Source organism: Prionailurus bengalensis, chromosome A3 (genome assembly GCF_016509475.1).
Source record: "Prionailurus bengalensis isolate Pbe53 chromosome A3, Fcat_Pben_1.1_paternal_pri, whole genome shotgun sequence".
Classification (NCBI taxonomy): domain Eukaryota; kingdom Metazoa; phylum Chordata; class Mammalia; order Carnivora; family Felidae; genus Prionailurus; species Prionailurus bengalensis.
This window is the reverse complement of record NC_057354.1, coordinates 357476-369166: the sequence shown is the minus strand read 5'-3', so window position 1 is coordinate 369166 and position 11691 is coordinate 357476. Positions and strand designations below refer to the sequence as shown.

At 62.2% G+C, this 11691-nt stretch overlaps 1 protein-coding gene across 2 annotated transcripts; it reads left to right on the top strand.

Moving 5' to 3' along the window:
- Positions 1-2632: 2632 nt before the first annotated feature.
- TCEA2 (transcription elongation factor A2) lies at positions 2633-11083 on the top strand. Of its 2 annotated transcripts, none has more exons than XM_043553365.1 (10): positions 2633-2822; positions 5847-5909; positions 6233-6338; positions 7415-7505; positions 8684-8814; positions 9098-9154; positions 9619-9773; positions 9847-9990; positions 10603-10674; positions 10868-11083. In XM_043553365.1, exons 1-10 carry the CDS (start codon positions 2751-2753, stop codon positions 10874-10876), a joined length of 900 nt encoding a protein of 299 aa, XP_043409300.1. In that variant the 5' UTR covers positions 2633-2750; the 3' UTR covers positions 10877-11083. The 2 variants fall into 2 exon arrangements, with proteins under 2 accessions (XP_043409300.1, XP_043409299.1); XM_043553364.1 differs by having other exon boundaries at positions 9844-9990.
- Positions 11084-11691: the final 608 nt, after the last annotated feature.

Genomic DNA, 11691 nt, shown 5'->3' with positions numbered 1-11691 from the left:
GCCACTTCTCAGTTGTGGCCAGAATTGGCCTCCGAAGGGGTAGGGTGGTGGGTAGCTGGCTGGCCTGCTGGTCTGTGGCTCCCTCCCGCCACCTAGAGGCCGCTGCTCGTTCATCAAGGGCCACAGAGGCCTCCGGCAGGATCACCCTACTTGGTCCCTGGGCACTCATGCATGCAGCATGGGGCCATACCCTGGACTGCACCATGGCTCAGGGCTCCTGTCACAGGGGAAGGGCTGTGGCCTCCAGGTCTCCAGCTTGGAAGCACCCTGCCTCCTCTGCCACCCAGCCCCACCTATTCTGTCCTCCTCCCCAACACCTGCCCCACCCTGGGCCACCCCACTGCAGCCTTGCAGCCCAGTCTCTTGCTGGAGACCACCTGGTTTCTCGTGGGGGTGAAAGGGTCCAAGGCAGGAGGTCCAGGATTCCCACTGTGGCTGCGTGGCGGAAGGGCCCTAGTTCTCAGCTGACAGCCTCTTCTCTGGTCCATGACCTTACTCTGGTGCCATGTAATGGGGCCCGAGCAGAAAGTAAAATTCATAGGGTTACAAAGGAAACCAGTTACAGCGCAACACAGCTACCAAAAGATTTCCTAAAACGTGTGATACAGAAAAACAAAAAATGTGTGACACAGAAACCTAAGCGCTTCTTTACTGCTGCAGATTCCGGCAGCGGTGACCGCCTGGGGCATCAGCAGGATGGCCGTGGAGGGAAGCGGCTCCCGTCTGTGCTGTGGCCAGTCCTGGCACTGCTGTGAGATGTGGGCCATCGCTTCATTCAAAACCAAAGGGACAATACGCTTCCACTAGAGGTCAACGGGAAGGACGTGAAGATTCCTTCCCACCTGGCTTCTTCCTGACAGGGTGTTGGTCCCTGAGCCCCAGGCGGAGACTGCGTCCTGCTCTCCCTGCCACCCCACCAAGTCCGCCTCTTCGGCTCCCAGACCTGCCCCGTCTCCCCCTAGCCCCCCACAGTCCCTGTCCTGTGTCTGCCTCTGTTCTTCTCAGCAGCGTGGACAAGGTCATGGAGCTGGGCACAAACTCCAGACCACCAGCCACCTCCCAGTCACGGCTCCATCGGCACCATCTGCACACTTGGAACACAGCCCCCCGGCCTCCTGAGCCCCTGCCCGCCTCTGGGTGCCCACTGTTCAGAGTCCACCCTGGTTGGCCACAGTTCTGTGCTTCTCCCCCTGTGGACAGAGGGCAAAGACCTCAGGGCCCCACCCTTGGGTTACAAGAAGCAAAGGTCTTCATTCTTCACCAGCTCCCTAGGTCACGCGTTAGAGTCACATTTTTTTTTAAGGTTTATTCATTTTTTGAGAGAGAGACAGAGCACGTGCAAACGAGCAGGGGAGAGGCAGAGAGAGAGAGGGAGAGACAGAATCCCAAGCAGGCTCCACACTCACCATGGAGCCGGACGCAGGGCTTGATCTGACAACAGAGGGACACCATGACCTGAGCTGAAATCAAGAGTCAGAAGGTTAACCGACTGAGTCACCCGGGCACCTGGTCTCACAATTACTTGGCCTGAAATTTAGCGAATGTGGGGCCCGCAACGCTATAGACGTCAGTTCTCTGGTGGCTTCTACCCTCTCCCTAGAACTGTGCCCTGTCCAGCAAACCACTCAGCATCTGCATCACTGAGGAAGGGGCGGACATCTGGAGGGGATGCGAGCTCTGCCCCTCCCCAGCCCTCTCACGGCCAGCGCCATCCCTCCGATTTGAGTACCGTGTGGCCACTCGCAGGGACCTCCAGCAGCAAAGGTGACCACTGAACTGCTCACGCTGTGTCCCCTGATCTGTTGTTCTCAACGCATGATTTGTATCAACTCACATCGTCCTGAGAGCAGCCCTCTGAGGCAGACACTGTTACCATCTTCGTTTCACAGATGGGAAGACCGAGGCGCACAGCGGTTAACGACTGGTCTCAAGGGCAGAGCCCGGGATTCACAAGCCGGTAGCTGACTCCTGAGGCAGGAGCCTTGCCCAAGCGGCCTCTCCAAGTCCCCCGGCACCTTCTGAACCGCAGCCCCGGCTTCTTCCAAATCCTGCATCCGGCTACTGCTCCCTCCCACCTCCGGGCGCCCCGCACCAGGGCTCAGGGGCCAGAATCCAGGCCAGAGAGCGCAGGGGGTCCGCGCAGGCTTGGGGGTGGGGTGGGGTGGGGTCGGGGGGTCTCCCGCCGGGTCCGGCTGTCCCCGGACGGCCGAAGGTGGAAGAGGAGCGTTCGAAGCGGATGGAGATAGGGGACGGACCCCAAGGTGCCTTTGTGGGTCCCACGTATCTGGACGCCGGGCAGCTCCCGGGCGGAGGGCCGGGGTGGGACTTCCTCGGGGTCGCGCAGGGGCCGGGACTCACGTTCTGGCCTCGCGCTACCGCAGCGCCCTCCGCCGGCTAACCGCCTCGCGCGGGGGCTCGTGGGATTGTGAGTCCTCCGGACCCGTCGTCCTTCGGCGACGGCCCGCGTCAGGACTACACTCCCCAGGAAGCCATGCAGGGCCGCATGGTTTCTGGGAGTTGTGGTTCAGCGCGTGGCGAGGGCGCGCGAGGCGGGCGGCCGCGAGAACTACATGTCCCAGGACGCAGCGCGGCGGCCGCGGGGGCCGGGGGTTTGAACGGAGGGTCTCCCGCCCGCGGCTGGGCTGCGTCGGCTGCGACGGGTGCGGGAGGCGGCGACGGCCGGGGCAGGGGGTCTAGGCCCGGAGGCTGAGGCTGGCGCGGCGGGCGCTGGGGGCCCTGCCCCCGTGTCGATGATGGGCAAAGAAGAGGAGATTGCGCGGATCGCCCGGAGGCTGGACAAGATGGTGACCAAGAAGAGTGCGGTGAGGGGCGCGGGCCGCCAGGACCCCGGGACCCCCGCCCCGCCGACCCCTGCCGAGCCTGCCGAGCCCCCTGCAGGGTCGGGGAGACCACCCGAGGGGCAGGACGAGACCCCGCCCCAGCAGAGACTCCCGGGACGCGGGGAGACCCCCGTCGGTGGCCGAGACCCCTGCCCTGGGCCAGCCCTGCCCTTCACTCCCGCACCCACGGCAGAGGCCGCAGTCGGGCCTGGACCTTGTCCCTGGAGCCGCCCTCTCTGGACTCAGACCCCAGCTACCAGGCTGAGATCCCGCAGACCTGAGACCCGTCTCCTTACTTGCCCCCTAACTCCGGACTCCCCCACCCCACCCCTACTAGGGCCGGCCAGCGGAAGCATTCCTCGGTCCCGCCCCTCAGGCCTTGCGGAGTCCCCAGCCCGTTCAGACCTTTCTTATTGGCTGCCCCGCCCCCGCCCCACCCCCACCCCCTCCCCCTTGCCTTCCTCCTTCTCAGCCTGGGCATCCTCACAGTTTCCCTCTAGCTATCAGGACTCTCCGCATCCCGACTCAGAGCCCTCTGCCCCACCCTAGGTCTCCCACATCCTTTCTCAGTGTGCAAGAGTTTGGAGTGTGAGATTGGACCCCCTTTTCTCCTGGAGCTACAGCGCTTAACTCTGTTGGGCCTGGGGTTGTGGCCCTCATACCCCTTCACAAGCGGGCCAGAGGCCTTTCCTGGTGGAGAGGCCCCCCTTTTCCTCTGTATCTGTCCCTGCCCTACAAGAACCAGATTTCCCTAATAAATTCTTTCCCTTCCTTAGCCAGGACTCAGCCAGCAGCAACTGGGGAGTGGGTAGATATGTAGAGACCCCTGCTTAAGACCCTTGGGAGGTCTGGTGAGCCTGGCCTGGGAGTGCTTTGGTGCTAGAGCCCCCCGCCCCCGCCAGCTGTGCTCACTATGCTGCCTGGCCTCTGTTGTCCTGTGATCAGTGAGCCTTTGTAGGAGGCTGTGTCATGATCCCTAAGAGGAAGCAGGTAGATGGGGTTCCAACTGCAGCCCCTCTTCAGCTTTGAGATTTTGACAACCTGTGTACCCTCACATGGAAGCATTCTTAGTGGGTGGCACCTGCCTTTAGGATGTTGGGAGGGGTCCTGGCTGGCTTCCCGAGAGGCTGAATAAACACAACCTGCCCTCCCCTGCAGACTAAGAATAGGGAGGTGGTGGAGGAGGCTCAGTCACGGGCCTGAGATGCCTGCACAGCCGCCCCAGGGCTGTCCGCCTGCACTGGTGCTTCGGGTGGTTTTTGGGATTAAGCAGGCTCGTCCTGGGTCCCCGGTGACCAGGTTCTGGATAGGGGTCTACACTGGGGCCAGAGGGGTGGCTGGCTCCCACTCATTCATCCAGGAAGCAGCACCCCCTCCACACACATTGTCTTCATACCCCTGGGAGGCCGTGGGCAGCACAGAGCAAGGGTGTGGGAACAATCTTTAGCTGTTTCCAGAGATGACCAGAGAAAGAAGTTGCTTCCTCTCTTGAAGGAGACAGCACCCCCCAGGTGGGGACAGAGATGGGTTATAGAACCCATGGAGGGCTGGTTGGGGCCAGGTAGAGCTGGGAGGAGGGTGTATCCAGGTCGGAAGCACAGCCACAGCTTGAATAGAAGCTCCAGGGGAGATTGAGGAGGGGGCGTCGACCACCCTCTAGACTGGGAAGGCAGTCTAAGGGGTTTGGGGGTGCTGTGGCATGGGCAGTGAGAGCCAGCGGTGGTTCTAGTCCCTGTGAGGCTTCTTGGGGATTTGGGAGCCATGATGGGAATTGTGTTTATGCCTCTGGTCTGGAGCCCACAAGAAACTGACCTTAGACAGCCCAAGGCTCTGTCTCAGGGAAGATGATCAGTGAGCAGCACTGTGTCCTTGGCTCTGACAACCATCTTCCTTCCCTGAGGAGATCACCTCAGGGCTGGACTCTGCACAGGCTGAGGGGCAGAGCCTGCTGGGGATGACAGGGAGGGGGCTGCAGAACAGAGGTGCCACCCAGATTGTGGGCGGGTGGGGGGGCCGGGGGCGGCTGGGAGTGGGGCCAGCCCTTCCCACGGCCTGTGCTGCAGGACATGGGGCTCTCACAGTCTTGGGTGGCTGGTCAGGTTACTTCTGTCCCCTTCATGTCAAGGGAGAGACCCATACATTAAAACACACCGGTGTGTTAAAAAGTGAAGCATCTGTGGAAGAGAGCAAAGCAGGGGAGGAGGATGGGGGTTTTGCATGGGTTGTGATTTCAATTTTAAGTAGAAGAGGTCTTGCCAAGAAGGTGTCATCTGAACAAACTTTTGAAGGTGGGAGAGTACAAACCTGTAGATATTTTTGGGAGGTATTTCTATGGTAGTGGGGGCAGCAGGTGCAAAGGTCCTGGGGCAAGCAACTTGGCACACTTGAACATTAAGCTGAGCCTCGAGTGGAGAGAATGGCCCATTTGGGCATGGCATTGGCATGGGAGAGAGCTTTGAAGAAACAAAGCTGTGGGGTGGGAGGGGGCAAGGCGGGAAAGGTGGCTGGCCTGAGGGTTCAGGCAAGGCCTGGAGGGATTGATGAAGGGCGAGGCCACAGGACTTGAACCTGGACATGGTGTAGGTGTGGGAGTAGAGCGTTTGGCCTCAGCAGGGGACACTGATCTTGCTTGGGTCGCCCCCTCTGAGCAGGTAGGGGGGCCACCTCAGGGTATGCTGCCAATCCACCTGTCCTGAGACCGGACAGGACAGTGAGTACCCCTGGGGCCCCACACCTGCACCTAGGTGTGGCACTGCTGCCGGAGAGGGGCTGAGGTCCTTGACGGTGTTTCCCATAGCCATGGTTTGGTCAGTGACCCAAAATGCTGGGATTGAGTGTACAAAGACGCTTTCCTTCTCGTCCTGACCCTCCCCGGGCACCTGACCACAGGTGGATCTCCAGTTGTCACTGTTTGTGCCCCCCCCACTACCCTTGTGTGTAGGAGGAGGTGGGATCATCCCACCAAGACTTTGAAGTCATTTATGAAGGTCCCCCTTCTCCTTCCAGGAGGGAGCCATGGACCTGCTGCGGGAGCTGAAGGCCATGCCTGTCACGCTGCACCTGCTGCAGGTAGGGCCCTGCGTGCCTCCTGCCCGGGACAGCTCCTGGGCACCTGGCAGGGCTTCCTGGCCCATGCCCTGGGCCTTGGTTGGCACAGGTGTCTGTCCCAGAAGAGACCATCCCTGCCTTTGTTGCTGAGGAAGACAAAGGGGAATCCAAAGATAACCCACCCTGTTCCTTGCCGAGGTTCCTGGGTTCCACATGGGACAGTAACCCTCGGAAAGGCCGTCCACCTCACAAGCTGGTCCCCAACCCCTGCCCTGTGGGAGCCTAGGAGGGTCTGCGAGAAGGGTCTGACTGCTGCCCCTCAGCCCAGGCTGCTTGCCTTGCAGTCTACGCGCGTCGGCATGTCCGTCAACGCCCTGCGGAAGCAGAGTTCTGATGAGGGGGTCATCGCGCTGGCCAAGTCGCTCATCAAGTCCTGGAAGAAGCTCCTGGGTGCGGGTCCAGCAGCAGGCTGAGAGCTGGGGCAAGGGGAACCCTGAGAAGCGCTGGTCAGCACTGTGTAGGGTGCTGGCAGTGCTGTCCCTGAGCCAGGGCCACCTGGGAGTGGGGGTGTGACAGAACAGGTCCAGGAAGGCTTGGGGCTTGGGGGGAGAGGTGTTCCATGTAGAGCAAGGAGAAAAGAAAGTTCAAGATAGGAGCAGGACTGCATTGAGGGTGGCTGGGGGGCCCTTGCAGGGACCTGGCACAGGCAGGTGGTCACACTGAGAGGTGTCAGGGCAGCTAGAGGGCAGGGAGCTGGAGGAGATGTGGGGGGAGAGGAAGAGGGGAGAAGGTTTAGGGGGCAAGGGAGAGAGGAGAGGGGGCACATCCACTCAGCACAGGGTGACTGGGGGTTGCAGAGATGCCGACTTTGGGACCCTGAGCCCCCCCCGCCCCCCCTTCCCAGCCTCTCCTGGGCTCTATCCAAACCCTTGTGAAATAGAGCTTTGTGTTCTGGGTCTCTTCTGCTCCCGCGTGGCCATTAGCCCACGTGTTGGACAAGTGTGTTTCTCCTGGTGGTGTGGGGGCTGCTCCTTATCCCGTGGGCCGGTCCCCAGCACAGGCTAGGGTTTCAGGAACCTTGTGGGGGCGTGCTCAGTGGATGGCAGTTCTCTGTGACCCCCAAGGCCCAGATAAGGAATGACCATGCCTCATCATGCTTCATCTGTGGGGGCTGTCACTTGGGGGGCTCCATACTCAAGGGTCACTTTGGGCAGATGGCAGTCCTCCCTGCCTGGATGGGCAGTGGGGTAGACCCCAGAGAAACCTTACAGGTGGCCTGTTTGAGGAGGGGGGTAGGAAAGAGGGGGTGGGGGCTGTCTTGGGACCTTCTGAGCGGGGAGAACAGAGGGCCCCAGTTGTGGAAGGCTCAGCAGCTAGGGGCCCCGGTGGGGTTCGGGTTGGTGGCCTAGGGCTGGTGGTCTGGCTAAGGCTATGTCTTCGTGGTGATCCGCTCCCTTCCCTGGCCTGGGACTCCCCTCTGGCTCTGCCTCTCCCTAGCCAGCCTCCCCCTTTCCTGGCACCTGCAGATGCTTCAGACGCCAAAGCCAGGGAGCAGAGGAGGGGTGGACCTCTGCCCGCATCGTCCTCGAAGGAGTCCCCTGAGGCCCAGGATCCCAGGTAGCGTGCATCTGGAAGGCAGGTGCACACCCTCCTGCCCCCTGGGTGCCCCGTGCTCGGCAGATGAAGGTGCTGGTTTCCCTGTGCCCTGGGTCTGCTGAGGCCATACAAAGGCATCAGCCCTTTCGGTTCCTTGGAAGGGAAGGGACTTTCCCCAGGGAGCCTGGCCTGGTCGGCCTCTTGCTGCACACTTCTCTTCCAAAGCTCCTCTGGAACTTTCTAGCCCCAAGCGTCTGAGAGGTGAGGCTGTGTCCACCTGGCTGCATGGAGCTCCTACGTGTCCTGAACAGGCCTGTGGGGGTGGGGGTGGGGGGGCAGCTGTGCCACCCCTCCGCCCCAGCTGCACATCCACGTCCTGGGTCTGGTTCTCACTGGCCCGCTCTGGCCAATCCCCCTCAGCCTGGTGTCACTTTGCTTCTGGACTCTTTTTCCCTTGGGTGCCCCAGCCTGCAGCATGATGCGAGTTCTGGGGGCACTGAGGTCTCACTGCTGCCACCCCAGAGAGGACAGTCATGGAGACTGGGGGTCCTCTGGGGGTGGGCTGTGGCCAATAGGCTGCTTTGCGTTTGACCCCACTGGGCGGAAGGGGCCGGGGGCCAGGAAGGGCTGAGCTCTGGATTTATAGCGTGGTTGCAGGACCGTGGGTTCGTCTGCTCCCCCTGCAGACTGAGGCCCCTGCTCCCACTGACTTAACCTGGGGGCCACAGGGTCACAAGATGCAGGGCTGTGAGGAGAGAGGGCTTGGTGGATGCAACCTGGTCGTCAGGTAGCTTGTAGGGAGTGCCCAGCGCCTCGAGGGGCATCTGCGCTGGGCACGGCCATCCGTGGTCTCGGGCAGCCACCAACACCATCTGCCTCTCCCTGAAATGGCAGCTGGTCTTGAGCAGTGTGGCCCTGCGTCCGGCCTCCTGGAGGGTGGAGACCATTACAGGTGATGCGGCCCCAATCGTGCCCTCGTCGGGAGAGTACACCCCACCCGGTTGGCTTTACTGCCTCTGACCAACCAGGCAGAGGGCATGGGGGCATGGGGGCTGGACTGCAGGCGGGCAGGACCGTGGGCTGCTGCCAAGGTAGAGCGACCAGGATGGGAGGGATTGTGGCTGTATTGCTGGCTTTCCTGGTGGGGACCGGTGTGTCATGGGGGTATACGTGGCCCGAGCGGGCCTGTCTTTCTCCAGCCGCAAGAGGCCAGAACTGCCCAGGATGCCATCGGCCCCGAGGATCACCACGTTTCCCCCGGTGCCGGTCACCTGTGATGCCGTGCGCAACAAGTGCCGTGAGCTGTTGACCGCCGCCCTGCAGACAGACCGTGAGTGGCCTGGCGGGCGCTGCACAGCCTGCCTGGGGGTCCTGACTCCTAATACGCACCCAGACTTCCGGGGTGGCCCGGACTCTGCCTGTCCACAGCGGCCTGAGCTTAGAGGGTCCTGGGGGACAGCCCTCTCCCCTAGCCGTTGAAGCTGACCCCGGGTGTGGGGGGGGGGCAGGGGGTCTCTGGGGTCACCAGAGCACCCGGATCCTGGGCGTCAGGTGCGGGGCAGGCTGGAGGTGGTGGAGCCAGAGGGGCGGCTAGTCAGGGCTGCTTCTTGCAGATGATCATATGGCTGTCGGTGCAGACTGCGAGGGCTTGTCGGCCCAGATTGAGGAATATATCCTTTGCGCGCGCAGGGGTTTGGGATCTGGGGCTTTCTGGTCGAGCTGTGAGGCCAGCCAGGCCCTGCTTCCCCTGGGGGCCACCACCCCAGTGCCCTCACCGGGTGGTCGGTCAGTTGGGTGGGCTCACCCCTCTTGACCAGGAGGGCCCTCCCCAGACCTGCTGAGGGATGGATTCTGCCTGCTGGTGGGGCGGGGGTCACTGGGGCTTTGAACCTGCAGCTGGGCCTTAGCCACGGCGGGGGGTGGGGGGGCGTCTGGTGGCGGCCCCGCCCGGCAGCCCTTCCCCTCACTGCCGGGTGTGGGTGGGTACTGAGTTGCTGGGCTCCCCTTCCCCTCCCAGCCCCTACCCCGACAGGGCCCCCATGAGGAGGCCCTCACTGGCCTCCTTCGGCTGGCCCAAGGGGGTGGGTGGAAGGCAGAAGCACTGGCCTCTGGATAGGTCCTTAAACACCTGCACGCATCTTCCGGGACGTGGGGAACACGGACATGAAGTATAAAAACCGTGTGCGGAGCCGCATCTCCAACCTCAAGGACGCTAAGAACCCCGACCTGCGGCGGAACGTGTTGTGTGGTGCCATAACACCCCAGCAGATCGCTGTGATGACGTCAGAGGTGAGTCCTGCGGGAGGGATGCGGGGGCCACCCCTGTGAGCAGCGGGTAAGTACACAGCTTCTTGCCCAGGAGATGGCCAGCGACGAGCTGAAGGAGATTCGGAAGGCGATGACCAAGGAGGCCATCCGAGAGCACCAGATGGCCCGCACGGGGGGCACGCAGACAGACCTCTTCACCTGTGGGAAGTGCAAGAAGAAGAACTGTACTTACACGCAGGTGAGCTGCCGCTAGCCGTCCTCCCGGGGTCCCAGGGACCTGAGGGCAACAAGAGGGGTGCCCGCACCTGCCCCCAGTTCTGTGGGGCGGGGACTGCACTTGGGTCCGGACACGTGCACTATGAATGTGTACTGACCGGGCCGGGGAGAGGGATAGCCACCTTTGGGACCTCCTCCTTGCCAGCACCCCTGGTCCCCAGTAAGCAGTGTCTCAGGTGGTGGTTTGCTCTGGGCACTAAAGTTGGGGGGGGGGCTGGCCTCATCCAGCACGGAGGGGCCGCGAGGAACGTTGCACTGGCAAGGGAGTGGGTGTGGTAGGCTGCCTGGCGGTGGCCACAGGACTGTGCTCAGGCCCGTGGAGGTGGACACTATGTGGACCTCGGGACATGTCAGGGGTCCCTGGTGACGGGAGAAGGGTTGGGGTGGCTGGAGGGTTGGAGTTACTGGCGCAGCCTCAGCACAGGTCACCCACAGGGGCCTGGGGCTGCGATACCGCCCCTACCCGAGGGCGTGGGTAGCCTCCCCAAGTTGTCACTTGATGGAAGACTTGCTTCTTGGGACCTCTTGCTATGAGTGACTGATCCCTGGGCCTGGGGTGGGGGGGCTCTCACAGGTGCAGACCCGCAGCTCTGATGAGCCCATGACCACCTTTGTCGTCTGTAATGAGTGTGGAAACCGCTGGAAGGTAGGTGGGTGAGCCTTCTCTGGACGCGGGTGTCTCCAGCCTGTGTGGGATCTGTGTGATGTGAAATGGGGGACAGCTATGCCCAGCCAGCCTCCCGGGACTTGAGAGAAGGTGGGTGGAGACCCCAGCCCTGACTCTCGCCCTGCGGGGGTCACGGGGGCTGCGTGGTTGATGCCTCTCCCGTCTGCTGCAGTTCTGCTGAGCCCTCGTTGACGTGTCTGAAGCCTTGGGCCGTGCCCAGTGTTGGCCATGGCCTTCCCTGCATCCTCTGTCGACAGACATAGCTTCTGGAGACCTGCCCTGTGCCTACCTGAACTTCCTCAGAGGGCTGTGCACCCTGCCCCCCACCCTGCCTGCAGTACACCTTTCTTCCTCTTTCCCCCAAATTATTAAATGTTTCTTTTTGCCATGGTGTTGTTCCTGGCCCTTGGTTCTGGTGGGCCATGCACGGTCTTGGGCTGTGACCTGGGCCGCCCTTGCCCCCCCACCACTGGGGACAGCCCTCCTCCCTGGGATCAGGTGACACTTAGGTTTGGCCCTAGTGGAACAGAGGTGGAGGGAAGAGCCCGCTGGCCTTCGGAGGGGCGTGGTGATCCCAGGAGGGACCCAGATTCCTGCCTGTGTGTGCCCATGGAGGAGGGACAGGTGCAGGGGCGCACAGCATAAGCATGTGCAGGTGGGAGGGGGCCTTAGGACACAGAGGATCCAGGGTCTCATGAGCCTCCCCAGCCACTGTAGCTCAGGGCCCAGGGCTCGTGGGCAGGAGGCTACGTCTGGGTCTCCAAGCCATCCATGATCGTCTGCTCCAATCCGATGGAGCGGATTGGGTGGACTCTGGGCCAGAGTCTCAGTTTCCTGGATCTGCCGCAGGTTTGAAATGTTCTGCCTCCCAGAAATGTAGGGAACAGGTTGGCAAGCACATGCCTTGCCCAACCCTAGCTTTGGTGAGACACTGTGGGGGTCGCCCTTGCCAGGGGGCATGGCACCCTTCCAAGGGCAAGGCTGAGCACAGCTGCC

Excerpts from the sequence above, each read along its gene's own strand:
- TCEA2 (XM_043553364.1), top strand. The coding sequence starts at position 2,751 with ATGATGGGCAAAGAAGAGGAGATTGCGCGGATCGCCCGGAGGCTGGAC. Across the intron at positions 5,910-6,232 it reads TCACGCTGCACCTGCTGCAG|TCTACGCGCGTCGGCATGTC; the intron begins GTAGGGCCCTGC and ends CTTGCCTTGCAG. Across the intron at positions 7,506-8,683 it reads CCTGAGGCCCAGGATCCCAG|CCGCAAGAGGCCAGAACTGC; the intron begins GTAGCGTGCATC and ends GTCTTTCTCCAG.